The 25,902-nt window shown below is 42.2% G+C and overlaps 1 protein-coding gene across 3 annotated transcripts in view; it reads right to left on the bottom strand.

Annotated features, from left to right (window-relative positions):
- The window catches only part of LOC116044898 (enhancer of polycomb homolog 1-like), a 43,588-nt gene that overhangs the window by 7,446 nt on the left and 10,240 nt on the right, over positions 1-25,902 (bottom strand). For all 3 annotated transcript variants that reach the window (XM_036004938.1, XM_031292419.2, XM_031292422.2), the window contains 9 exons: positions 15,424-15,583; positions 9,580-9,725; positions 8,722-8,928; positions 6,242-6,390; positions 5,399-5,546; positions 4,014-4,178; positions 2,823-2,912; positions 1,815-1,963; positions 1,148-1,587 (listed from right to left, as the gene is read on the bottom strand). In XM_036004938.1, the coding sequence (XP_035860831.1) occupies positions 1,148-1,587; positions 1,815-1,963; positions 2,823-2,912; positions 4,014-4,178; positions 5,399-5,546; positions 6,242-6,390; positions 8,722-8,928; positions 9,580-9,725; positions 15,424-15,523 (1,594 nt within the window). In that variant the 5' untranslated portion in view covers positions 15,524-15,583. The remainder of the gene's footprint in view (positions 1-1,147; positions 1,588-1,814; positions 1,964-2,822; positions 2,913-4,013; positions 4,179-5,398; positions 5,547-6,241; positions 6,391-8,721; positions 8,929-9,579; positions 9,726-15,423; positions 15,584-25,902) is intronic.

Below are 25,902 nucleotides of genomic sequence, written 5' to 3' on the forward strand. Positions count from 1 at the left end.
GTGTGCAGACTCAACCACTATGGTAGCCAAAAAACCTCGTGTTCATTACATCTGTATGCTTCAGTTTCTTTACGGTGCTCTACAAGCAGACCAATTTTCTAAGAATAAAAATCAGAAGGGAGTTGTTTTTCATGCAGATCAAAGCATTCACAACTCCTGTAAACGGTGTGTAGCGACATTAAGACCCAGACTGCCCTCACAGTACCACCACCAGGGAGCTGTGGCATTTAGTTTGTATTCAACGCACCATGCCTCTTTGTCCACACACTCCATCACATCCTTTGCATGTCATGAATTTATTTATCAAACTCAGTTTTAAATTGCCACCTTGTGGACCGAGAGGGGTGGGAGGTGACACACTGTGAATGCAGAGCAACAGCTGCACTTGATGAACACACATACAAAACCGTTTACAATGCAGCTAGCAGGCGGGACCAAAAACAAAACCGATCACCGCAATCAAGGCAGAAACAAAAACAAGGAAATCAGAGATGATTGTGCATCCTAAAAAATGTCATTGATAGTTACTATTATCTCTGAACTAGCATGCCTCCAATGGTCAATTTAACAAAAACGCACACATTTCTCTACTCAGTAGTGTCCTGTCACGCTGATAGTTGTGGTTTATTTTGACATCTCTCCAACACAATCAGAAGTAAATGAAATTTTATTTATAATTTAATGTAAAAAACAAACACAAAAACCCCCTCAAAAGCAACTGTGTTTCCATAATCCACACACCATGCAAACAGTTTTCATTGGGATTACTTTCTATAGGAAAAACTCAGAAGAACTAAGAACATCAGCATTAACTGTGCTCCTGCAAAACAAGCGCCTCCAAGTACGGTGGTCGCTATGGAAACCCAATGAACCGATGATCGTATTTGAAACCAAGTTTTCCAAACGATTCCAATAAATAAACGATTGTAATTTTTGAAACGATTCCAAGTTGGAACCACTTCTCGATGTCCAATCCTAGTTTTCAGTCACTCCTAATCAAAGTAGAGATGGTGGTCTGCAACCCCAAGCTGCCATGAAGGCAAATTCATTCCAACAACAGTCCCGACATGATTGTAGTGTGTGTGTGTGTGTGTGTGTGTGTGTGTGTGTGTGTGTGTGTGTGTGTGTGTGCAGCCAATTCACTTACCAGCAGTGGGTGCGGGTGCAGGGACAACCCTCAGCGGGCGCTGAGAGCCATAGGGATGTCCCCCAACTGTGGAGGTGGAGACGGGCCGCTTCAGGCTTCGACTCAACTTCCTGAATAGCGGGTGGGCGTGGTCCAGTTCATGTAGTGGTAGTGTCCGTGGTCTAAAGTGCCTCCACCGGCACAACTTTATATTCAACAGTATCTGACTGAGGTCCGTGGAAGAGGGAGATGTAGAGGAAAGGGAGGAGTTGAAGGAGGAGGAACTTCTGTCCGAGGTATTTGTTTCTGAGGTACTGGCAAACTTGTCGGTGGCCGGCGAGCGTGAAGTAGTTGTAGGAGGAGGAGGAGAAGAAGAGGGGGGAAGAGGCAGGTTGAGTATTTCGGGATCCAGTCCGTGGAAAACGTTGTCATAGTCCGTGTGTGCCCTGTCCAGCAGCACCCTGGGAGACAGTGGAACATGTCAATAAAGACAACTAGGTTCATTTGTCAGGCATTCTTTCTGAGGCTTATGTATCAAAGCCCTCTTATTACAATTCTTATTATTATTATTATTATTATAATAAGCAAGTATTCTACCAAATTATTCAAGTAGTTAGATAAGAATGCTTCCAAGTAGGTCTTATAAGGAGCAGGAGTAAATGAGAAAGCAAACCAAAGTTGAACTGACCTGCCGCCTCGTCCCACGCGTCGTCGAGCCATACCGAGGCAGCGCCGCGGCACGGTGAGAGTGGTGAGACTGTAGCGAAAGCGAGCTTCTGCTAAACCGCCGTCCCAGGGCTCACACCATGGCCAGCTACCCACACGGTCCTGACGAGCCTGAAAACAAGACAGGATGCTGAACTTCACCCATTTCATTCCGATTGTCTGGGTACAACACCTCTGATCTTTGCAATCTGTGACTAGTGTTTAAGTGACTTCGTAAAGACATCCCAGTCTACTGTAAAGACATCCCAGTCTACTGTAAAGACATCCCAGTCTACTGTAAAGACATCCCAGTCTACGGTCAGGTCATCCACAGGTTAAATTACAGATGTTCTGAGCTCATTCCAATCTGTTGACACCTATGCCACAAGGGAAAAACATCTAATCACTGGCCAAAAAACAAAGGCTGAAGTGCACGGGCCCGAGTATGGTGTGTAGGGGGCCGCAGATCTGGAACGAGCTTCATGAAAGCCTGAAATTATTACATTCTGTCTCCATCTTAAAAAACTAATCTGAAAAAAACTGCTTAGAACATATGATTGTCAGTGTTGTACTGGGATGGTCTGTTTGTGGTATTTGTCTGTGTTGTGTATCGTGAATTGAGTTTTAGTATCTGTATATTCTCTGCTTTATGTTTAATGTTATCGGGCCCCCTCTGAAAAGTCTTAAGTAGCTTATGTGGGGTTACCCATTTCAGGCGTCCTACATTTGATCATTGTACCGTCTCAAATTGTGTTTTAATGATACGATGAGGATGTGTAAATAAAAACTGAAACTGAGATGAACTTAAAATCTGTAAACCGAATACTCTGCTATAAAGATGGAATTCTAAAAAACATTAGCATTCGAAAGCCCCTACAATCTCAGGGCATCACTGCTGGGACATTATGGCCCCTTAAACCCACCATCAGGTAAAAGTAAACTCCAATATGCTTTTTTTTTTATAAACTGGGTGGATGACCACAGTACTTACAGCATAGTACTGACAGCCTGCCTTCCTGCGAAAGGCGTAGGCACCATCTGGGTCGTTCTCCTCCTCTGCTTCTGATGAGCCTGAGTGCAGCTGTGGACAGAGGTTAAGGTCAGGGGAAGAGCAGAATTTAGAACACTGAAGCCCACCCACTCATCTCATGTGTTTTTGCAATTCTGAGTGGAATTATCAGGACAAAAAGGGCAGAGTGCAGTGGAGGGGAGCTACGGAAAGAGCTCGGGTCGGTTGCTCTGCTCACAGAGACACTCACAAGTTTGTTATTTCATTTCCTGCAATGAACGCTTTTACCAGCATGTGTTGTGTGTTAACTTTCCACTAAATCCATCCAGGGGCGTTCACCTAAGTATCACAATATGCAGCCATGGAAAATAATGTTTTAAAAAGTTAAATTTGCTTCTGTCATATCACAATCACATCATCACGATCATGTCATGTTTCAGGCAAAATTGGTGACATTGCATCCGTTTCTACTAAATTCTGTAAACAGTTTCTGCAAATTTCACCAAGTCAAATTTAAGACTTTTTAAGACCATTATGAATGATATTTAAGACCTTCTTCACAACATCAACTAAGCCCTAAATTCAGTTTTTTTCAAGCCAAGTACCGCTAAACTTGCACTTTCCCCTAGCTGAAGAATAACATCCCTTTTAGGTCTGTGGTAGACTCGCGCCAATAACACCAAAGCTGATATAAGTAGCATGTTGGCCTCATTTGTAGTCATAATACAGTGAATTATATTTGGACTAGTGAAAGAAAGAACTACAACACCACGGAACTTAAAAAAAAAAGGAAATAAGCATTATGGACAGAGGAAAAGAAGACCTAGAACACAATATTTTATCGAATTTTGGACTTTTTAAAAAGGCCTAAAATTTAGATTTTGAAATTTGACTTTTTAAGAATCAGCGGAAACCCTGAAACACATCTATGTCAGCCTCCAAACTCCGAGACTCCAACTAACTAATGCGTGCAGAAACGTGGCTGTTTGTTTTGTTCAAAAACCTTGATACACTCATGTATGATGATAAATATTAGAGATTTCACTTAAACACAGCCAACTAAATCATCTACAAAACAACAAATTTTGTAAGTCACGCGGTCATGCTCGGTCTGCATCGCGTGCTCGGCTTTGCATGAAGGAGTGCCCGTGTTTGTACGAGTCGTGCACGTACCTGGGAGAAGGGCTCGTCATCCGAGCTGGGGAAGTCATACTGGTTGAGGTCCTTGGCATTGAAGACAACCGGACCCGGATGGTGGGGGGCGCCCGACGACAGAGGCAACGCCTTCTGCTTCTTCTCATACTTCCTCTTCTGTCGCGGAACTTCTGTCTTCTCGGGCTGAATGGGGGAGAAGAGATAACTCATGAGACTTTAGATCAGTGGTTCCCAACCTTTTTTCCTTGGCGCCCCCCCTACTTATGTCTAAGAAACGCTGAGCCCCCCCCCCCCGAACCCAAAGTTGAGGTAACTTTCCCTTACTTTCTTTTTTGATACAGAGGAGTTATCAGTACTTATGTTTCTCTGCAATGTTTCCTTCATAAAATAGTGATGCCGTGGCGGCAGGAAAAATGAGGATGATAGCAGCTAGCAGCTAGCAGCTGACCTGATGACAGCAAGGGTCCCAGGTTAAGAGGTCCCGGAGGTTTGGCCTACTAAGTAGCCTGCCTACAATTTTAAGCGAGAACAAAAATACATAGTTTTTATACAGACTTTTGTATACATTATATATTCTAGTGTATTATCATAATTTGTTTAACATGCAAATATTTATTTTTTTACCTCAACCTCAAACCAGATAAAGACTTGCGCCCCCCCCGTGATCTTTGCCGCCCCCCTTAGGGGTCCCCGGACCCCAGGTTGGGAACCACTGCTTTAGAGCACCTTCAAAACACACATTTAAAGACTTCGGGCAATCTTTAGTCGTGCATACAGCTCCCTGAAAATACGACCAATATTACCATTTCAAAATGCCTCATTTTAATGTTAGAGCCCAAATACACATGGACTTTTTTTTACAACATACATAAATACAACAATGTGACCATTTTATAATAATGAATAACACTATTCGCACAGGCAGTAGGGCTGCCCGATATAAGGAAAATATGCATTATTTGATTACGTTGTTTAAATATCGCAATAACGATATAACTTGCTATAAATAAACAGATATTACAGTGTACTCAGTCCTATATTCCTGCTGCTTTCAGTGTTCTGCTAAAATACAACAATCTGCTTGTTGAATCATTCTTTTATTGAACAAATTGAACATTGAATATAAAAAGGCATCACTTAAACAATGACCGTTACATTATAAAGTGCCGTTTTCTGCTGATATTCTCTTTCAACTAACACAAAAAAAGCTGTCTCTTTCGCAATATGTCGCAGCGTTTCACGATGCGTTTATTGCACCAGTTGATATTGCCATGACGAAAAAAAAAAAAAAAAAACAATATATTGTGCAGTGTAATCCCACATTTATATGGACAACATCTTGATCCTCTTCTTTAAATGATCCAGACCAGTGGTAGAACCCTGTTCCTAACAGTGAGCCTTACCTTGGACTTGTAGTCCTTGGGGTCCATGTGGTCCTGGTGTCGGTACTGGTTGGTGACCGGGACCAGGGGAATGATCTGCGGCCTCACCAGTGCCCGCTCAGCCAACACCTCTGCCATCACCTCACCACCATAGTCTGACATGACGTTTCTGAGGAAGAAAAAAAAAGGTTAGCCAAAACAGTTTTTCACCAATCAGAGTCTCAGACTGATCAATTGTCTACACCAGAGAGGTCCAGGACCTCAGAGTAACTGCGGGGGGGGGGGGGGGGGGGGACCAAGTTATTGTTAAAGAATTCATTAGGAAATAAATCAGCCTATTTGTGAGAAAGAAAACCCACTGATGATAGGCTTACTGGCCTAAAGGTAAGGTAGCCATCCTCAGACAGTTCATCCTGAGGATTCACTTTGCTTTCAATTCAATGTTTAACACTAAAACTATTATGTTACTAAATAGAGGTATGTATACGGGCTTTAGGCTGCCCACATGTTATTGTAGGCCCAGTTTAATATGCAACTTCATTTTATACAACATATGTAGTAGGGGGTCCCTGCTCCGTCTTTCTCAGTTAAGGGGTCCTTGGCTTTAAAAATGTTGAAGACCCCTGGTCTGGGTGGTAAAGTGGTATTTTTTTACCCCAAACTACATCAACGAAAATTCATTTGGAAACGTTGCCCAATAGCACAGTACCTTTAACTATTCCTTTATCTCAGTTTTACAGTGAGCTGTCACCCACCTTCTTCCTTCATAACGTCCCCATGCTGTCTCCACCCTGACAGTCCTGCTGTGTAACGGTTTATTTCTGTACTACTAGATTGTGTGTGCAGCCCCAGAGGCAGGCTCACCTCTTCTCAAAGATCTCCAGTGTGAGGTGCAGCAGCTCTCTCTTGCTCTTCTCCCTCCTTTTGATCATCTCCAGGATGGTGACGGCTCGGCTCAGATCCCTGCGGAGCTTCAGCATCTTCTCGTAGGACGCCTCGTCATTCTTACGGTTCTGAGTGTTTGGAGGAAGAAAATGGAATGCAACATATAAGCTATCATGAGAAGATGTAAACTTTATGAACAGCACATTAGTAGTGCTTTGAGCCTGACATTAAGACACAGAACTGGCAAGAAATTAAACCTGTCACAGTTCTTATAATTATATCAATTATAAGAGGTGTGACGAGATCTCGTCCAAATGAGATCTTGCGAGATTAAACGGGATGAGATTTCTCGTCAAGGTAAAAAGCGTCTCGCGATATCAGTACACAAGTGCAGAGCAGCAGCCTTGAAATTAGCATAGAAGATCCCCCGCCCGTTCAAAGGACCATTTTTCCAGTCTCATTTCTTTGTTGTAGTTTTCTGTGAAATAGTGTTAAAATCTAGTCTCGTCCCAATCTCGTGTCCAGTCACGTGAGCTGGGTGTCTTGGCACACCCCTATTAAGTATAGAAGTAAAGTTTGCAGTTATATGAACTTTGTTTAAATGTATTACACACGCATGTGTGTACATATGTGAAAATCAAAACTGGCAGATTTTTGATGCATAACAACTTTTTTTCTTTTTAAAGATTATTTTTTGGGCCTTTATTTTGATAGGACAGCTGAAGACATGAAAGGGGAGAGAGAGGGGGAATGACCTGCAGCAAAGGGCCGCAGGTCGGAGTCGAACCCGCAGCCGCTGTGTCGAGGAGTAAACCTCTATATATGGGCGATCTACCAACTGGGCTATCCGGGCGCCCGTGATGCATAACATCTTTAAACATTTATAAAAGTCGTTGGATAAAAGGAAATGGGTTACTAAGATCAAAGCTAACATCAAGGTTAAATTCTTCAAATGACCACTTGGTGGTATATACATCCTCTACAAGAGGGTTGAGAGGAAACTACAACTTCATGGAGTCAGTGTTCAGCGCTGTAGCATCACTAATTAAACTAAATCCACTGGGCTCAATGTAAAAGTATCTGGTCACCGTGGTGGGTTGGGAGAAATGTTTTTACCTGACTTTTATCTTAGGTACATCACGGTATGTTCATAGTCAATAGACTTGATATATTTAGTTGTATGTATTCAAACATCTCTGATCAGGGAATTTAGCCTCTTTCTAAATGAACCATAAGCTAATGAACAAGTTCGCCTTCATCATTCCCGATTTCACAGAGAAGCTCAGCTTGTTGAGCGGACAAATAGAGAATTGATAGGCCGACCAAATCTCACACTTGTGCCTTTAATTCATTCCGTCAGGACAGACCCAGCATCAGTAAAGCTGTTCCGACTGTCTCACACACAGCTACGTGCGGACACAATGCGCTCTCTAAGTGTAGCAGGATGCTGTTCATTGAACGTGGCTGGCGGCCTGACAGCATTCTCCTTTAGTCGGCCTGTCGTGGTCAGGTATTGAGAATCTCTTCCGTCAACGTCACAGGTTAGGTATGTTTACACTTGTAACACTGCAAACTGGAAGCTAATCTGGCCAAGCTAGACAAAAGGCTGACAGTAAAATGTGATCACCGTGAGAAAATGATCGCACGCGAGGATGAAGCCTGTCTAACGGGATGAAATATTTGCTGCAACGAGGTATGAGAATGCATCATTTTCTTTGTCCCCAGTTGACATATTGCCACTGAAGCATGTCCAACTACACAACAGCTAACAAGACAAGGATATTTAGATTGGCTATCATTTCACCTTTGACCAAAAAATAGTCAACACCAGATAGATCTGGTGTGAAGTTAACAATGAATGATCACAGCTAGGGATGTCCCAATCAGCTTTCTTTGACCCCCCCTCCGATCCGATCTTTTAAATATTGAATATCTGCTGATACAGAGTCTCGATCCGATACTTGAATTTTGCTCAGATAATAGAGCTGCACACCGTTTTTTTTTGTGACTTAAGGGCTTTTCACACGGGGAGCGACACTTCGCCTGCGTAGTCGCGTGATCTGTGGGGTCTACTGCGCTCCTCATGTGATCCGCGATTAAACGCCAGGTGATCAATGTGTGGTAACCATGGAGATTCTGTGCACTACTGTATCCCTGCCTTACAGCTGAATGACATTAGCTGACTGGGGTATCATATATCCCTAATCACAGGTCGATTTATTACAAATGGTAATCCTAGTCTTTCCTAACCACAGACTGTTGTTGATAGCTACTGTTGATGGCGTGTGTGATTAAAGGAGGTGATCACTACAAGCTGATGTACATGATCGGATTAAGGTAAATGGGGTGAATGTCGATCCCCATTAGTTAAAAAATGCCAAAAAACAGCTCCGATCCGATACCGTGCTCGGGACATCCCTAATCACAGCCACATACAAACTGCCAATAGGACTACGGACCTTCCTGGTTTGCATCTTCTCGGTGCGCCGTCGGAAGGCCACGTAGGGGTCGCTGGTGCTGGAGCCGTCCCGTTTCTCCTGCTTGACGGTGGGGATCAGACAGTTGGCCCTGCTGTTTTTCCTCTTGCGGCTCCAGTAGTCGAAGACCTCCTTGATGAGCTCATCGTCCTCCTTCAGCAGCAGTTTGGCCTCCGAAAGGCTCACCGCCTGGAAAGATACAAACAGGAGTTACATTTGGATAAATAAAAGAGTTATTTACACAGCGGTGAGGGTGACAAATCTGTTATGCAGGGCTTTTTCGGTGATGGTGTCTTACCATAAATGGTTTCAAATTTGTGTTACCAACCATTTAATGTGGGTAGTAGGGATAGACCGATTATGATTATCAGGCCGTTTTTTGGCAGTTTGCTGATTATCTGTATCAGCGCTTTCTTTGCCTGATAACTGATAAAGTTAATGAATTAAAAAGTGTTGTACTTTGGCTCGGCTACAGCTCTGTGTCTGTCCCTCTGCTTCAGTTTCTCTCACCACTGAGTCTGACTTCATGTCCCCCCCCACAACACTATCTGACTCTCTGTTACTGGGGATTATGTTGAAAGTTTCTCATTTATTAAATAATTGCTTAAAGCACTTCAACAAAGTTTTGTGTTGGAGTTTGTATATATAAATATTATATATATCGGTTTCATTAACTACTAATAATCGTTATCGGCCTTGAAAAAAAACAGTATCGGTCGATCCCTAGTGGATATCACCGATTTATTGGAGCGTATTTTGCAATGGTGTGGAAGGTATTTCATTAGTTTTTCTTTACAGCTGGCTGTGTTTTAGGGGCAGATAAAGACAAACGGTGCCAACCTGCTGTCCACTGCCTTTCTCCAGCCGGTCAATCATCTCCTCAAACTGGAGGAAGCTGATCTCCATCTTCTTTTTCAGCTTGTTGACAAACGCATCGTCTTCCGAGTCCAGGTCGTAGTCGGGCTGCTCTGTGTCCAAGCTGAAAGCTGCAGGGAGGTCCAGGAAAGGAAACAGACTTTAGACATGGACAGGTGAGTCTCTGGCCTACAACCTTATTTTTTTGTTTATGCATTTAAGCAGTGGATGATGGGGAAGATTCTGATGTTATGGATGAATAAAATAACTCAGACCTGTTTGTGTGTTGCCACACTTGCTTGTTTCTACATTTTTGTTGGCGTTTATGCACTCTTTCCTTTTTACATACCATACCTCTCTACTCTGGACTCCACAGCAAACGGTCAAAAGTCAAACTTTCGTAATAAACTGAAAGCACTGCATGCAGCATTTCAAAAACACCATCAAGCCTCTTTCTAGCCAAGTTCACTTAACGTCACTGCTGAACAATCCCTTTGAAATACCAAATGTAGAGTTTCTATGAAGCCTAACTTTTAGTTGTTGGATATGTATCATCTGTGTGTGCAGCCTACAGTGGCTGACAAACCCGTGAAACTCACAATTCACTTTCACAAGTTTTCAACAGATGTATACAGTACATCCTTAAAGCCAACACTCTGCCAATCACAGAAGCAAGGTTACCACCTACACATAAGCAGTTGTTTTTCCCAAACAATGATTTCATAGTTAACTGGAGCTAACCGCTAACAGGAGCTAACCGGTCCTAACCGAGCCTGTTCCTGTTGTCTCCGTCTCTGTGCCCGTTAGCTATGGACTTGAGCCTGAATAAAAACTGACGTTTAATTAAGTTGGCTGTTATAATACAAGTTTTAAACTTCAATTTGGAGTCGTTTGAATTAGAGCTGGGCGATATGGAGAAAATCAAATATGATGATATTTTGGACTAAATAGCCCAACGTTGATATTGCGACGATATTGCAGGGTTGACTATTGGTGCTTTCACAAAATATTTACACAATGAGATTTTTGATAAATAATCATCAGTAGGGCTGCACGATATGAGGAAAATATCTAATTGCGATTATTTTGACCGATATTGCGATATGATTCACGATATTAGAGGGAATGATCATGTTTGTATCAATATTCTCATTTTCATTGAAAATTATTAACATTTAAAGAAACTGAAATGATTACAGTGTGATTTTTGCGAGGATCTGTACCAAATAAAGATGTTTTCTGTAGGATAGGAGTTGTAGGCCGGGACGTGTCTGCTGCACCACAATACCTCATTCAGAACGGTTTGACAGATTTTGTTATTAACAAATATTGCGCCCTCCTGCGATTTGGATATTGCACTAGTCCATATTGCGATTTCGATATGATTGCGATTAATTGTGCAGCCTTTATCAGTAATGTGGACATAATGAAAAGCAAATAACAGAACAGCTATAACAGACTAGTAAATTCAGAAAATACATCACTTAACTGTAATGCAGCCTTCAAAACCAGGAGAGACAACACTTGTTTCATGTCACGATATTACGACATCCAAAATCTAAGACGATATCTAGTCTCATATATCGATACAATATCGATGTATTGCCAGCCCTAGTTTGAATGACAGAAATCTGTTCAGATGAGATCTTAACGAGTGCAACACAGACATGTATACGTTTACTAGGATCCCAGAAAACACAGATTAAAACCAACAATGATATATAAACAAAATGAACAACAATTCACTTCAGATAGCCTTAGTGTAATACGATTTAACAGGAGTTAGGAGGAGACAGTGTTGAGATTTCTAATAACATGTAACTTTTGTGTATGGATGATAGTATGGTTTTAGGGTTAAGCTGTTAAGACATAACATCTGGGCTCTGGGTAATTAGGCATTTTATTTGCTAAACCATTACATTTATTTGACAAACCTACCAGATTTAATAGCAAAGCACATCATAGTCTACACTATGTAGTTGATTAGTGAACCCAGCGGTCACATCCTGCGCCTCCCGCCACCACAGGTAAACTCTCAACCCGTGGGAAACACTGCTCACCATCATTTAATGAGTATTTAAGTATTTTAACGACGAGATTTTCAGCACTGTTGCAAATTTAAGATTAAAATGCAGCCTGACGTATGAAAAGAAAATTGACTGTCCAGCTACTAGACACAGTGAAACAAAGAGACGTTACATATGCATTTCAAATAGCAAAGCGACAACAGTCATATCATAGACTATGTAAAAACAAACCACACAGCAGCGACTGACGTGCAACAAAGAACTTGACCAAGTCACCCAGCAAACCGTGACAACGGCAGCATCCCAAGCCAAAACAGAGTGTAGTTTTACCCTCTAAACTCGTATAAAGCTGATGCAGTTCCTTTCTGCTCAACATATAACATTCATTAAAGCCTCTGAACAGCCATACAGGTGATTTCAGTTGTTCTGGCTGATTAGACCTCTGTTCAAGTTGAAGGTGGGTCGGAGCTTAGATGGGAATTTATTACGTCACAAATCTTTTCTACCAATAAGAACGATAAAGCTGTCATCTGTCCTGCCCTAACAGGTGCAACAACGCTAACAGGAGGCTCAGGAACATGTCAGTCAGTCAGTCAATCTAGACACCCCCACACAGTCCTGGGAAAGGTCCAATCAGCTAGATTAACTGAAAACACATGTGGGTGTTCAGGGCCTTAAAACTGCACAGGACTACTTGCCCACACTGAACTGGAATACATACCACAAGTGCTTTTACAGCCTACTAGAGCGCTAACAATTCCAAATGTTGCTGTACAATTAATTGTCTCAGAAATTATTGCGATTAACAAAATAATTGTCTCTTTCAGTCAAATTTGAAAATATTTATGCATTACATTTTCAGATAAATTAAAAGTTGAAAATTAATTCCAGGAAACATCTTCTGGTTACATCACAGTTATGTGACCCAGATAAGTACACAGCCTATGCAGTCCTCTGGAAGAAAGGTGAAGGGTGGTGATGGTTATTTAAAATCAGCAGGTTGGTCAGGCCAATTTCGGGCAAGTTCAGTTTCTCTGGCTTGGAGCAGCTACAGCCCAGAAGGTTTGGAGTTGCTTTTGGCAACAAGTGACAGCTGCCACTAGCATAGCTTTAGCTCAACAGCCCGTCCAATAATTACTAATTTGGCATGCCTAAACAAAATAAACAATTACCATTAACAGTCTTAGGAGCTTAGCTAATGTTAGCAAATAATTGACAAGACAATTATGTAATAATTGTTACAGGCCTACAGCCCACCCAGCATCTGTTGCACCATGAGGTTAGGGACACACTAGATGATGATCAGGCAGAATTACAGCAGATTTGCCCTTCCAGACGACTGAAAGCATAGGGAAAGAACGATAATCTGTTTTGTTGTGTGGAGTACGATACGTTCAGTCACATCCAACCCCTCACACTGACCCGGCACTTTATCAGACAACTTAATGGAGTCACCATCATATGAAAGCTTAATGATGCACACTGAATATTTCTGCAGGTCAAAGATACATCAGTATAATTTTAGTTGAAGCAAAAAAATAAATAAATCGGACTCTCTGCCCTTTCCTAATGGGCTCGAGTGTGAGCATATTTCTGACTCAGAAGATAAAAATGTAAAAGCACTCCACTCATTGTGCTTCAGCGTTTTAAGTCCTCAGTGACCGGCGGTGAGACAGTCATGTCAATCAACGTCAGGTCAATTCTGGCTCAACTCACTTTCTCACAAAACTCACAGCAGGAACACGGCATCATCTACCCAAATCAAACTAGCTTCAATCAGACATGCACAGCTACTGTATTTACAATTAGAGAGCAAAGGATATATGGTTATTGACCAGACTAAAACAGCAAGCTCTGTGACCAGGCCAATTACTTCACATTGAAGAGTTTTCCCCCATTTTAAATCCCAATATTTTTGTGCAGACTCATTTCTTCGCTGGATTTCTCAACTGTCACCTTGTAAAATGACAGTAAATGTGACAGATTTGTTCATTTATTTTCGATGTTTTGAAGCAAACACTAAACTTTCATGACCTGGAAATGACCAACTATGAATTCTCTTTCAGACTGTCTAGACCTCTGCAGAAACCTGGAAATTAGCCCGACAGCAATTTGACAGGACAAAATATTTGTCATTTCAGCTTTCAACTGATAACGGTGTTTGTGTAGGGTACAGCAAATTGCTTTTCTTTCTGAGAAACCACCATGGCAACCACTTGTGACACAGACATGGTTACTGAACTAAGCAATCTAGCAAACTAATTGTCTTTGATATGATTACTGAACCGGGCAATCTCACAAACTCATTTACTTTGACAAACACGTGACAACTCAGTAAAAGCTCATAAAAACACATGCCTGGTGCCATTAAATGGACCAATAGCTGTCTGAAACAACTAGTCCATATCCTTCGCGATCCACTTCCGGGATTGCTCCGGTGCTGCAGGAAATTCCACCGAATGCATGTCTTTTCTGTTTCCTTCCTCTTTCTTTGTGTTGGAATTTTAAATTCGGTGGATTTCTGAGGACCAAGGGTGCAATGGATCAAAAAAACTCACGGTTCGGATCGTTTCTCGGATCAGCAAAAAAAACACAAAAAAAAAGACAAGACAAATAAACATAAGTTTTGTCTTTTTGTTTATTAACCTATAAACACACCATAGTGTTTGTGATGGCTTTAGCCCGGTCTGATTGTGCAACAAGGGGCTGCTTAAATGCCGCGGTGATAAGCGGTTGTTGAGCAGCTTTCATTTTCACTCCTGTCAGTGAAACACCGGGGTGATGTCGCTTCAGATGCGTGGCCACGCTTGATGTGTTTCCACTGTCATATCTTGTGCCACAGTGCCTACACACCGTCACGGTTTTATCCACCAACCTCTTTCCTTCATCATTATATTTGACAGGGAAGCCAAAATGCTCCCATACAGGGGATTTAAATGACGCGGGGCGTTCAAGTTCCTCCATTCCTCCGCTCGCCATGACCACGCTGTGTGTGGACTGAACATGTGCACAACTTTTTTTTTTTTTCCAGAAATCAATCCGCAGATCACGTGTGTGCCGAAGATATTGATCCGAATGGATCACGGATCAATGACGGTCTGTTGCACCACTACTGAGGACTATGGTTAACTGCTCCTCAGATCTCTGCAGGGTAAATCCAGACAGCTAACTGGACTATCTGTCCAATCGGAGTTTTCTCTCGCACGACTATTTCGCAGTGGCTCTGTGCAGAGTTTAGCACCGCCCATGATGATTCTGATTGGTTTAAAGAAATGCTATTAAACCAGAGCACGCTTTCCTCCATCCCCGAATGGTGAAGCCAGACTCTGCTTCAGCGCGCTTTGGAGGAGGGTCTTGGCAAAGTGCGCTAGAAACAGATCCCTTTACTACATGTGGGCTTGCGAGTCACTAAATGGACTTGCCATTTTATAAAACCTGCAATTTAGCCAACTTTATACAGCAAGGAAACATCTTGATCAGCCGTTTCATTTTTAATGCCACCTTTGTCTTTCAGTCATAAGACTTCTGTGGAAAACTCTTTATACTCAAAAGTTACTCTACTGAAATCATACAAGTATAGGTGATGTTTACGAATAAAAAAGGTACACTAATGCAGAATTTTCTACTCATTGACACTCATAATATTGACCAACAGCCCCCCCCCGCCCCCAAGTGCCATTTAATGCATTCAAAATAATCAAAGGAAACACTAATGAAACAACCGAGGTCCTTAATCTGCTACATCAAGCTCATTTTCCCTGATTGCAGCATCACAGATTTGCCATTAGAAAAGCCCACTTACGCTGTATGTGAATTAGCTGCTTTGGCATCTTGAACTCCCCAGGGTAGAGGGATTCGTAGTAGGTGATGTTGCTCTCTGCCTCGGGGACCGGGATGACCATGTTGTCCCGCTTCTCACCATACACCTGCTGCGCCGAGATGGCCCGCTGGAGATGGTGTTCCTGCAGACACAAAGGATGGAGGTGAGAGACCTGGACCACTGGGGAGGGATGTGTTCGTACCAGAGATTATATACAAACTCTGGGCTTAAATACCATACACACAAAAGGGTTATCCAGTTGGATTTGTTGGAAAAGGCTCTGCTCTTTTAAGGAGCTCTTCAACAATCAATGACAAATTGCAGTATAGAAATGCCAAAGGTTGTTTTTTTTCATTACATAGCTGGTCACCAAAGCTCACTAACAAGCTTATTTTTCAACAGTAAAATATTTAGTTAATAGTTAGTAGGTCTCTGGTTAAAATAATTTAAAAGTTGCTCATTTACAGAAATCACTAATTGGTCGCTATATCATTATCCAACCTTTCAATCTCCCAAATATAGATATCAGCCTTAGAAATCCGGGATGGATGGGGCTATGCTGTAGACCTGCATAGATATGATTGGACGTCACTAGTCAGCTAAACGCCACACAGCAGTAAATGAGCCAATTTATTTATTCAGCGAATGCAAAGTCCTGGAGCCAAGCAGTTGCCTCCTGATCTGCTGTATGCAGGCTATCTAATCCTCCTTTTAGTCTGGAGAGGGCAAGCTTCAATGATGTTCCATTGTTTTAGGGATGTCCCAATCCCAGTACCAGAGCCAGAGCCGATTTTGGCATTTTTTAACTGATCGGGGATCAGCATTCCGACCCGATTACCTTAGGCTGTTCATTTACATCAACTTGTAGTGATCGCCTCCTTTCATCACACGCGCCCTTCGCCACAGACACACTGCCAGTCTGCCTGATGGCGCACAGCCACTCACCAGTGTCCTTCCACAGGGTTTCGTAGCTTGCCAGCCCTTATGTTGCGATATATTGCAATGTATTGCCTTTTTTCCAACTCCTAATTTCAAATGATGTCCCCAAAAGGAAGCTTTGTCAACATCTGTTTTATCTAAAAAGGTACATTTCTCTGTTTGTTCATCTCACTTTAATTTTATTGCTGCACAATGGGATTGTCAAGCAGAGAAACTGACCAACACATATAATACATATAATAAAAGATCGATACTTGGCGTCTATGTATCGATACAGTATTGCCACGGAAAATATCACAATACTATGCTGTATTGATTTTTTCCCCCCCCACCCCTATTTACTTAGTCCCCCATTTTTGACAGAAGCAGATTACTCCAATTCTCCATGATTCCACCAGGAAACCACGTTTACAGGCTGTTATATCCTGGAGACATCGTTAAACACGAGAAGAAAATCAAAGATTGACTGTTGAGCATCAAAAAAGCTAATCGTGACATCCCTAATTGTTTTCTCAGTGGGCTTGGTCAGCTGCCCCACCTGTGGACAGTGGCCTGAATGAGTTAAGGGTTTACCACTGTCTCCTTGGGAGATTGGTCCCAGGTGCCTGTTGAGTGGGGTCTGACACCAGATGTTTGTTTGGGACTCCCATTCCAAGCAGATAGGGTGATAAAGTCGGCTGGTAGGGTTTTCTTCCAAATTGATCGTCTAGATGGGAGACGGGCAGTAGGTGATATTTTCCTCTACCAGAAACACTGGCAGCCGTCATCTGGAACCTGTTCCCATTTCAACTGTAATGCAGTGAAAGCAAACAAAAACCCCTATGACATTTAACTTTGTTGTCATAATATCCACAATAACCAGTTCCGTAAATACTGGACCAAAGCTGTTGGTCCTTTAAAAGCAAAAGCAAAATCTTCACAAAGGGCGGCAACAAACTAATTCCAAGAAACTGTTCAAACAGGTCTTTGGTGCCAAATTGCGGCAAAACATTTCCCAACTGAAACAGGATATCAAGCCTGATAAACTTGCTCATGGTGGGGGTGGGGGTGGGGGGGCGCTCATGACTCATGTAAGCCAAATGTACACCTGCAGAGTTCTGGGAGGAAACTGTCCATTATCCAGTTACACATTGGGTAACATTTGTCATCAAGACCACATAATGTGCAAAAAACATCCTGTCCAGGAACAAGCACGACTACCAGGTGAAACAGAACCATATTAAAAAGGTTTCATGCTCAAGCTACACTGCCAGACAGGAGTTTGGAATATTCAATCTTTCAGTTTTTGTGTTTAACTCTAAATATATGCATTTATGAAGCTCTTCATTTAAATGTGTGGATACACCTGTAATTCTTATGATCACAGGAGATTACCAATTGGGCCTAGAATGAAATATAAACTGAACGGAGACTAATCTGAACCAACCAACAGAGGACAACCTAACACCGTTTGTCAGTTGGCCTTATCTACTTGCCAAAACTGTGACAAGAGCCTGCCACTGCCAAGTCTGTTGAGGGGTAATTAACCGGCAGGAAGGGAGAAAGGCTGGACGGCTGACTAACTGGTTTGCTGGTGGGCTGCTCGTCTCAACAGTCCCAGGCAGCGGTAGTAGTAGTAGAGGCTTTGGTCCAGAGCTGGGGGCTGAGCCACTGGCAGGCAGGCTGTCAACAAGGCAGCATGCTGACGGCCGCGCAGGCACAGCAGCTCTCTGGGGAGGAGGGGTGTATTTATTGTTTTCCCAGCACCCATCAGACTCACAGGGGTAAAAAGAGGGGGCAGGGAGAGAATATCTGTGCCTGGGGAGGATAGACAGGGTGAGTGAATGAGTCAAAAAGCAAGTGTGTGTGCTAAAATTAACCGAGTGTGACACGGTTCTCATTGAGAGCAACTTACTTTACCTACTGCAAAACAACCAGTTATGGCTAGGGCTGGGTGCCGAACTTCGATACTTTTTAGGCAACCACTGAATTCGAGTATCAAAAAATGCCTTGTCATTCGATACCAAATTACAATACCTAAGGCGTAAATCTCATCAGCGTCAATGAGCCAATAAGCATGCAGCATGTTTCTACCAAGATCTATAAGTTGGTGATGGCTGTCTAAGCATCATAGAGGCATGCGGGAAAAACTATTTTTACACACAGAGACAGGGCTCAGTGTGTGTTGTATTTTGAGAGGTTTGACTACAGTGTGCATCACATAGGTGTAAAGGAGCTGGAGGAAAAAAACTGTAATGTCATTTTATTTTTGTTAAAAGGATTTTATAAAATTTGTAACGAAAACAGTATCGCCAAAGTAACGGTATCGAAAATCTTTGAACGATACAGTCACTGTTGTGTAATGCATATCCTCGTAGGAGGATATACTACATTAGCTGACAAGTAAGGTTGGGTACCGAAATCGGTGGTAATACGGCAACGGTGCCTAAATGACCGGTATCTGAGGGACCGAATAGCAACGCGGATTTCGGTGCCTCATTTTGGTGCCAATTAAATGCCTTCTGCGCTGCTCTCTGAAACAGATGTTAGACGCAACAGAAGCATCGCTGCACGTGACCCTAGGTAACACTTCACTTAGCAGCAGGTAACGTTAGCCTACCGTTAGCTAGCAGCTGGATTAAACACGGTTACAATGCTGACAGCTAAACGGTGTAAAGGATGTCTGGATTTCACTGGAGAGGATTCCAACAGCGGGACATTAAGAAAAACACAGACGGTGTATCAGTTCAGGCACCGGCACCGTTTTAAAAGTATCGTTTTAGCACCGGTATCAGAAAAAACCCAAACAATACCCAACCCTTTTGACAAGCTTCATCAGGAGGGACAGTAGTATGAAATTGAATTGTTTTAAAAAAAATGGGTAAACCGGCTAAAAAATAGCCGATTTTCCCATTGCCAGTAGACGAGTATGCCTGTAGTTTTTTTTTTTCCTGGAGTGTCACGTTCCACGTCCCTAACACACCGGAAAACAGGTGTTAACTTCTCCTGATACAGTGAACAAAACGGCAAACTCTGATGAACAGTACCACATAAACTCTGCTCAAACCAATCACTCTGCACAGACACACACTACGTACTGGCTCTGCTATTCCACAAAAGAGACACAGCCGTAGTGTATCAGTGGAAAGCAACGTGGAGGCCAGTGACCGTTAGGGTGGTTACTTCTTTCTGTATCCGTTACTTATTCAGGCTCCCTTTCAAACTCTGTGCCGACTAAGTTGATGTTCGAGCGTAGCCTGGGCAGAATTTCTGGCCTGAGATGATGGAAGCGACGTGTGTCACAGCACCGCGCCGAAAAATGGCCATGTCCAACCGGGTGTCCGGTTTTCATCACTGCCCATCGGGGCTGGAGCCGATAAATACCCCTGCTTACTGCAGTCATTTGCTGCTTCTTATTCACAGGTAAAGCAACAGTTTAATGGCTATGCTGCAAGCTCTAATGTCTGTATCTCAATCTCATATACAGCATGCATGGTGTACGTGTGTGTGTGTGTGTGTGTGTGTGTGTGTGTGTGTGTGTCACACCGTTTGTGCCACTGTGTATGTGGACCATCATGCAGCACATGAGTGCAGAAGACAGAGAGCAGATGCCACCAACAACTTGGGAGCGCTCGTGGCGGACGTCCATTTTTGGACGCCAGACATGCTGATTGGGGATAGTTCCTGGTATATCTTGTAGTGTGCGGCCCCCTGTCACCGCTCAGTCATGTAGTGTGAACACCACAATGACTTCAAGACTCAGGATTACAAGACAGCAAGTAGTGTAGTGTGAAGCTTGAAAGATCAAGGTGCCTCGGCACATTGATGCCAACACAGAGGTATCTAACGGTGGACAAATTTTGGTCTGCTCACTTTATATAAATCCAACAAAACAACCCTAACGCCAAGCCAACAGCACAGCAGTGCAAATAGCAGAAAGAGGGAAACTTACTACTACACCCATATAGAAGGCTATGCTGTCCATGTGGTTCAGTGTGAATTATAAAACTTGCAGTTGCCCATGTATTACATTATACAGTATTGCATATATTTATTTATCAAACAATTTTAAAAACATAATTCAGAACTAGGGCTGCACAATATATCGTTTTTTTTTAATCATCATTGCGACATCTACTGGCGTAATAAACACATCGCAAAATGTTTCCGATATTAGGGATAGACCGATTATCAGGCCATTTTTTGGCAGTTTGCTGATTATCTGTATCAGCGTTTTATTTACCTGATAACTGATAAAGTTAATGAATTAAAAAGTGTTGTACGTTGGCTCGGCTACAGCTCTGTGTCTGTCCCTCTGCTTCAGTTTCTCTCACCACTGAGTCTGACTTCATGTCCCCCCCCCCACAACACTATCTGCTTAAAACATTAAACACAGTTTTGTGTTGGAGTTTGTAACATTACAAAATCAGAATTTTGACTTAAAGATTTTCATTTTCACTGTAAATGCACATTCAATTCAATTATCAAATTATAACAAGAGTTATCTCGAGACACTTTATTCATATATGTTCCAAATATCGGTTCTGGTTTCATTAACTACTAATAATCAGCCTTGAAACACACTCCGATTTTTTGTTAGTTAAAAAGAAAAAATCTGAAAACTGCACTTTAAAACGTAACTGTCACTTTTTAGTGGTACCTTTATTTATTTATTTATTTATATATATATATATATATATATATATATATATATATATATATATATATATATATATATATATTATATATATATATATATATATATATATATATATATATATATATATATTTTTTTTTATTATTAATTAAGTATAACAATAAACAGCAGCCCCATAACATCAATATGGAATTTTCTACTATAACATTTATGTAAGCTGATTTTATAGGTCATTTTCTACAGCCTAGTGCTTCATGTCAGCTGGATATTGTTTTAATGGCACCACATGATGGCCAGAAGAAAGATCAGAAACATAATGACAGCAAACACTTTTCACTGGGTTACATCAGGTAAGACATCCAGTAAAAGTGATGTTTATCACTGCAGAATACGGATCAACACACACACACACAAGTATTTTACTGGAGTCAGTGCAGGCTACTCAATATGGTTATGTGGACAAATGCTTCATTTGGAGTCATTTAAAAACTAGAAATATAATGCATCATATCCAACTTGAATGTAGAGCTGGGCGATATGGCGAAAATCAAATATCACGATATCTTTGACCAAATACATTGATGTTGTGGGGTTGATTATTTGTGCTTTCACAAAATATTTACACAATGAGATTTTTGATAAATAATCAATAACTTGGACATAATGACTAAGTGGGTAAAGTCCAATAACAGAACAGCTACAACAGTCTGGTAAGTTCAGACAATGACATCACTTTACTGTAACGCAGCCTTTAAAACCAGGAGAGACAACACTTAGCCTATATTGCAATGTTACGACATCCAAAATTTAAGACGATATCTAGTCTCATATATCGATATAATATCGATATATTGGCCAGCCCTACTTGAATGACGTGTTGAATGATCAAAGTAATGCTCATTACATAAAACAGCACTTTCTGTCAACATTTTCTAAATAAGTGTCAGTTTATGAAAAATCTAATTTTTTTTTTCTAAGGTCTTAAATAAGTTTACCAATTGCTTCAGACACCATTATCATAATTTCTTCTTCACAATATGAAAACAATATCAATTACTCATTCTGCTACTAGAAAAATTAATTACCAGAAAAAGGGAAAAAAGAGGGGGCCAAAGAGGCAGAAATGTCAACTTTAGAACGTGTGACTTTCAGGCCACAATCATGTTGTTTGTAGTCATCTGCATCACTTTGCAGTCTACTGCATCAAATCAATTTTATTATGTCCCAGAGCACCGTGTTTATTAACGCCATTTACACAAACACACACACACACCCTGAGGCAAGTGATTGTATTTTACATTTATTGCGCCATGTGCGGTGGCGACCTGTTCCGAGGATGTAGTTGGAGAAGCTGACGTGGACAAGCCCTTCGGTTTTATTCTCAGTGCCTCCCTAAGGCATCTCAAAACTCTTACACATTCAACTGTAGTATTTACTGTGACCCCCTCTGTGCATGTACGCTTGCATAACCTTCATGTTCCTATCAGATTCAAACTGAATCGTCTCCCCCCCCCCGCCCCGCATTAACGTCCTCAGGCCTTTCCACAATGAGGGAAAAACAACATATCAAAAGGCCTCAAGCTAAAAACTAGCAGGCTGCCAAACCTAATCAAAGCACTGAGTTTGTTTACTCTCCAAGCCGCGGCTATTAGCCTGAGAATTAAGACTTAGATTGAGGCGAACAGTCAGAATACAGAGCATTACCTGGTGCTCTCACACACACACACACACACACTTTAACACATACGTATGCTTTCTCACACATGCTTTCTCTCACACACACACGTCTAGAAATAGCCTTCTAAAATGACCACATCGATCACTGTCAAGTCTGCTGAGGCAGCCAGAGCCTCCTCCACCTTCCCCAGTCTGGCCTCTGACAGCTACTGTCCCAGACACTGTAAATGCCACTTAACATGATGGACAGCTGCATGGGCTGGTAGGCTAGGGCTGTCAAAGGACGAATAGCTAACGGTACAGAGCAGTTTCATGCACCACGTGGAAGTGGGGTGGGAAATGAACGGCAGCCATCAGACTGCACGTTTGGCTGGGGCTGGTAGATTTTTCTCATTACACAAATGAATATGGGTGGTAAATTAAGATAAACAAAATAAGTTATTCTACTTTAAGTGTAGGCTCACTATCGCATAATAATGAAGTGAAACCAATTACTCACAACTAGGGCATGGCATCGGTCAAACATTTGATACCGGTTCCTGAGAGATACTTTTTTTCGATACCAATTTTATGAAACAAAAAGAGATAACATTACTCAAATCTTATGTATTTTTCAGCCCCTACTACATGAGCCCCGTCTGTATGTGTAAGAGTTTTTCTTGCGTGTCTCTAAGATGTGTAACGTTAGACAGCCAATCACAAGCATTATAAGATCTTGGTAGAAGCAAGCTGCATGCTTATTGGCTCACTGACTGATGAGATTTACTCCTCAAGGCATTTCGATACTTTAGAGGCAATTCAGTCAGTGCCTAAAAAGTATTGAATTCGGTACCCGACCCTACTCACAAACATAAGAAGCTGCTGCTCCTGCTGAGGATTGCCTAGCTAGCAAACTAGCAGTGAAATAAGATTCAAGAACCTGCCTGGAGGCTGGTGTTAATTTCCCACGCTTCCCACATTCCCGTCAATACCAAACTGTCAACAGTAAAAGAAAAAGGGGGAAACAGCTGACAAAAGCAACTTTCGGTTTCACAGCATACAGGCCGCAGAGACTTTGGACAGGTGACATGCTCCACATTACCAGCCAGCAAGGCTACACACTGAGAAACTGACGCACTGCCAGAATGTGTGTCTGTTAGTGTGTGTGTGTGTGTGTGTGTGTGTGTGTGTGTGTGAGTGTACAAGAACTGTGCCTGGCAAAGAGGAAAACACAACAGATGCCTGTGGGATCCCACCAGGGCCACAGACACTGACCTCACTTTCACCCAAACGTAAACACAAGACAAAGTGTCGGGCCCAAAACAAACAAGCCACACGTGCTGAGGAAATTTCAGCGATGACAGCTCTTCAGTCAAGCCACGCTACATTACACACACCGCCTGTAAATTACAAAACCACATGCTGGACTTTGCAAAGATTTCTGAAAGGCAGGTCCAGCACCAGCAGAGAAAGAAAAAGTGTAGTCTTGTGCTTACTAAAAAGGAACAAACGAGCGTTGCTAAATGTAGCACACAGAAAGGCATAAACCTAAAGTTGCTCTGTGGTCCAAGTTCAACAGCTCTTTAGCAGAAGTACAGGGACACCACACAGTCACCCTGCAAACCACACAACATTGAGTGGGTAGTCTCTGGTTGAGGCTCAGTGGGTCAAACATATCTCCAGGAATGCCTGGCACTACCCTCCCTGTGTAGATCAATGAGTGAAGAATCAGGGACGCAAAACAAACACATGCACTTGCAGTTAGGGCTGGGTAGCGAATTCTGTACCTTTTTGGGTACCGACCATATTACATCGGTACTACCGAGGACTAGGGGTGGAACGCTACATGTATTCGTATTGAACCGAAACGGTACAGGCGTCTCGGTTCGGTACATGAATTTACTCGGAGAATACACGGTATAAAAATAAATAAAACTTTAATTAAAAAATTCATTAATGTAATTTGGAACTACTGTTAGACACGCGGTTCTTTAGGGACACTAATCTGTAGCCCTGCCCTTAGCTCTGAAGCTGTCGGTCCAGTGAGTCCACACGAAGCAAACTAGTCCCTTCCATATACAACCAAACACAGACGTAGCTGGATCCCTTCTCGCCTCGACCACAAATGGTCTCCAGGCCCGTTTGCTTCGCTGTATTAGCTCTTAGCGCCGCCGTTAGCTCTTAGCTCCACCGTTAGCTGTTAGCTCCGCCGTTAGCTGTTAGCGTGTGAAGCTAACACCAAAACTCGTCAACTGCTCTGTGTAACCGAAGCTGCTCTGTGCATTCACATATGAGAGCAGCGCTCGTCTCCCATATCACACTACTAGCTGATTGTCTTATTTTGTTTACAAGTTCCAGATGGAGTCTGGAGATGATGCAGGGTACTTATTCTTTACTGTTTACATCTTACTTTATAATCTTCAAGCGGTTGCAGCTAGCTCAGTGGACAGCCTGAGACATGCACAATAAAAAAATTTGCCTTCTGCATTTTTGTTTTGCTTTTCCCTCCATTGTACCGAACCGTGATGTCTGAACCGAACCGTGACTTCTGTGTACCGTTCCACCCCTACCGAGGACCGATTGACATTAAATTAAAACTGTGCCAATTTTCGGTACCTGAGAGCGCGTAAGCAGGAGCTTATGTGTCCTCTCTGCATGTTGACAGAGAGAGGGGCTCCACACAAACGCAGAGGTGTGGACGGAGCGAAATTAATTTGTCTTGGCAGTTTGTTTAAGTCACCGTGAGTCACGGCAACGCGGTTGCAAGTGGGGTAACAGTTCTCAAAACTTCAACGAGACGAGCATTCGCCGCAATATAATAATAGTGGCGAGGCGAAAACGGTCGCGGTCCGGGTTAACTCTTCCTCTGAGACAGACAGGCACATCAGGGTTCTCTAATCCCTGGTGACTGACTGACATGCTGGAGGTTGTAAGGCAAGGTAACTGTATTTCTATAGCACATTTCAACAAGGCCATTTAAAGTGCTTTATATGAAATATTAAAGAACAGTTAAAAAGAGAGAAAATAAACAGGCTAAAATAGAATAAGATACAAATACAAGAATAAAGTTACAGTGCAGTGTAAGAAAATTATTATTTGATTTAACAGGTTGTAGAGACGGGTTGTATTTTGTGTGGTGTGTAAAATCTTCTAAATAACAATGTGCCAAGTAAATTGGAAAAATAGGTTTGAAATTATTTTTAACATATTACAGGAGGTAAAGTAGGGAA

Source organism: Sander lucioperca, chromosome 9, assembly GCF_008315115.2.
Source record: "Sander lucioperca isolate FBNREF2018 chromosome 9, SLUC_FBN_1.2, whole genome shotgun sequence".
NCBI lineage: Eukaryota > Metazoa > Chordata > Actinopteri > Perciformes > Percidae > Sander > Sander lucioperca.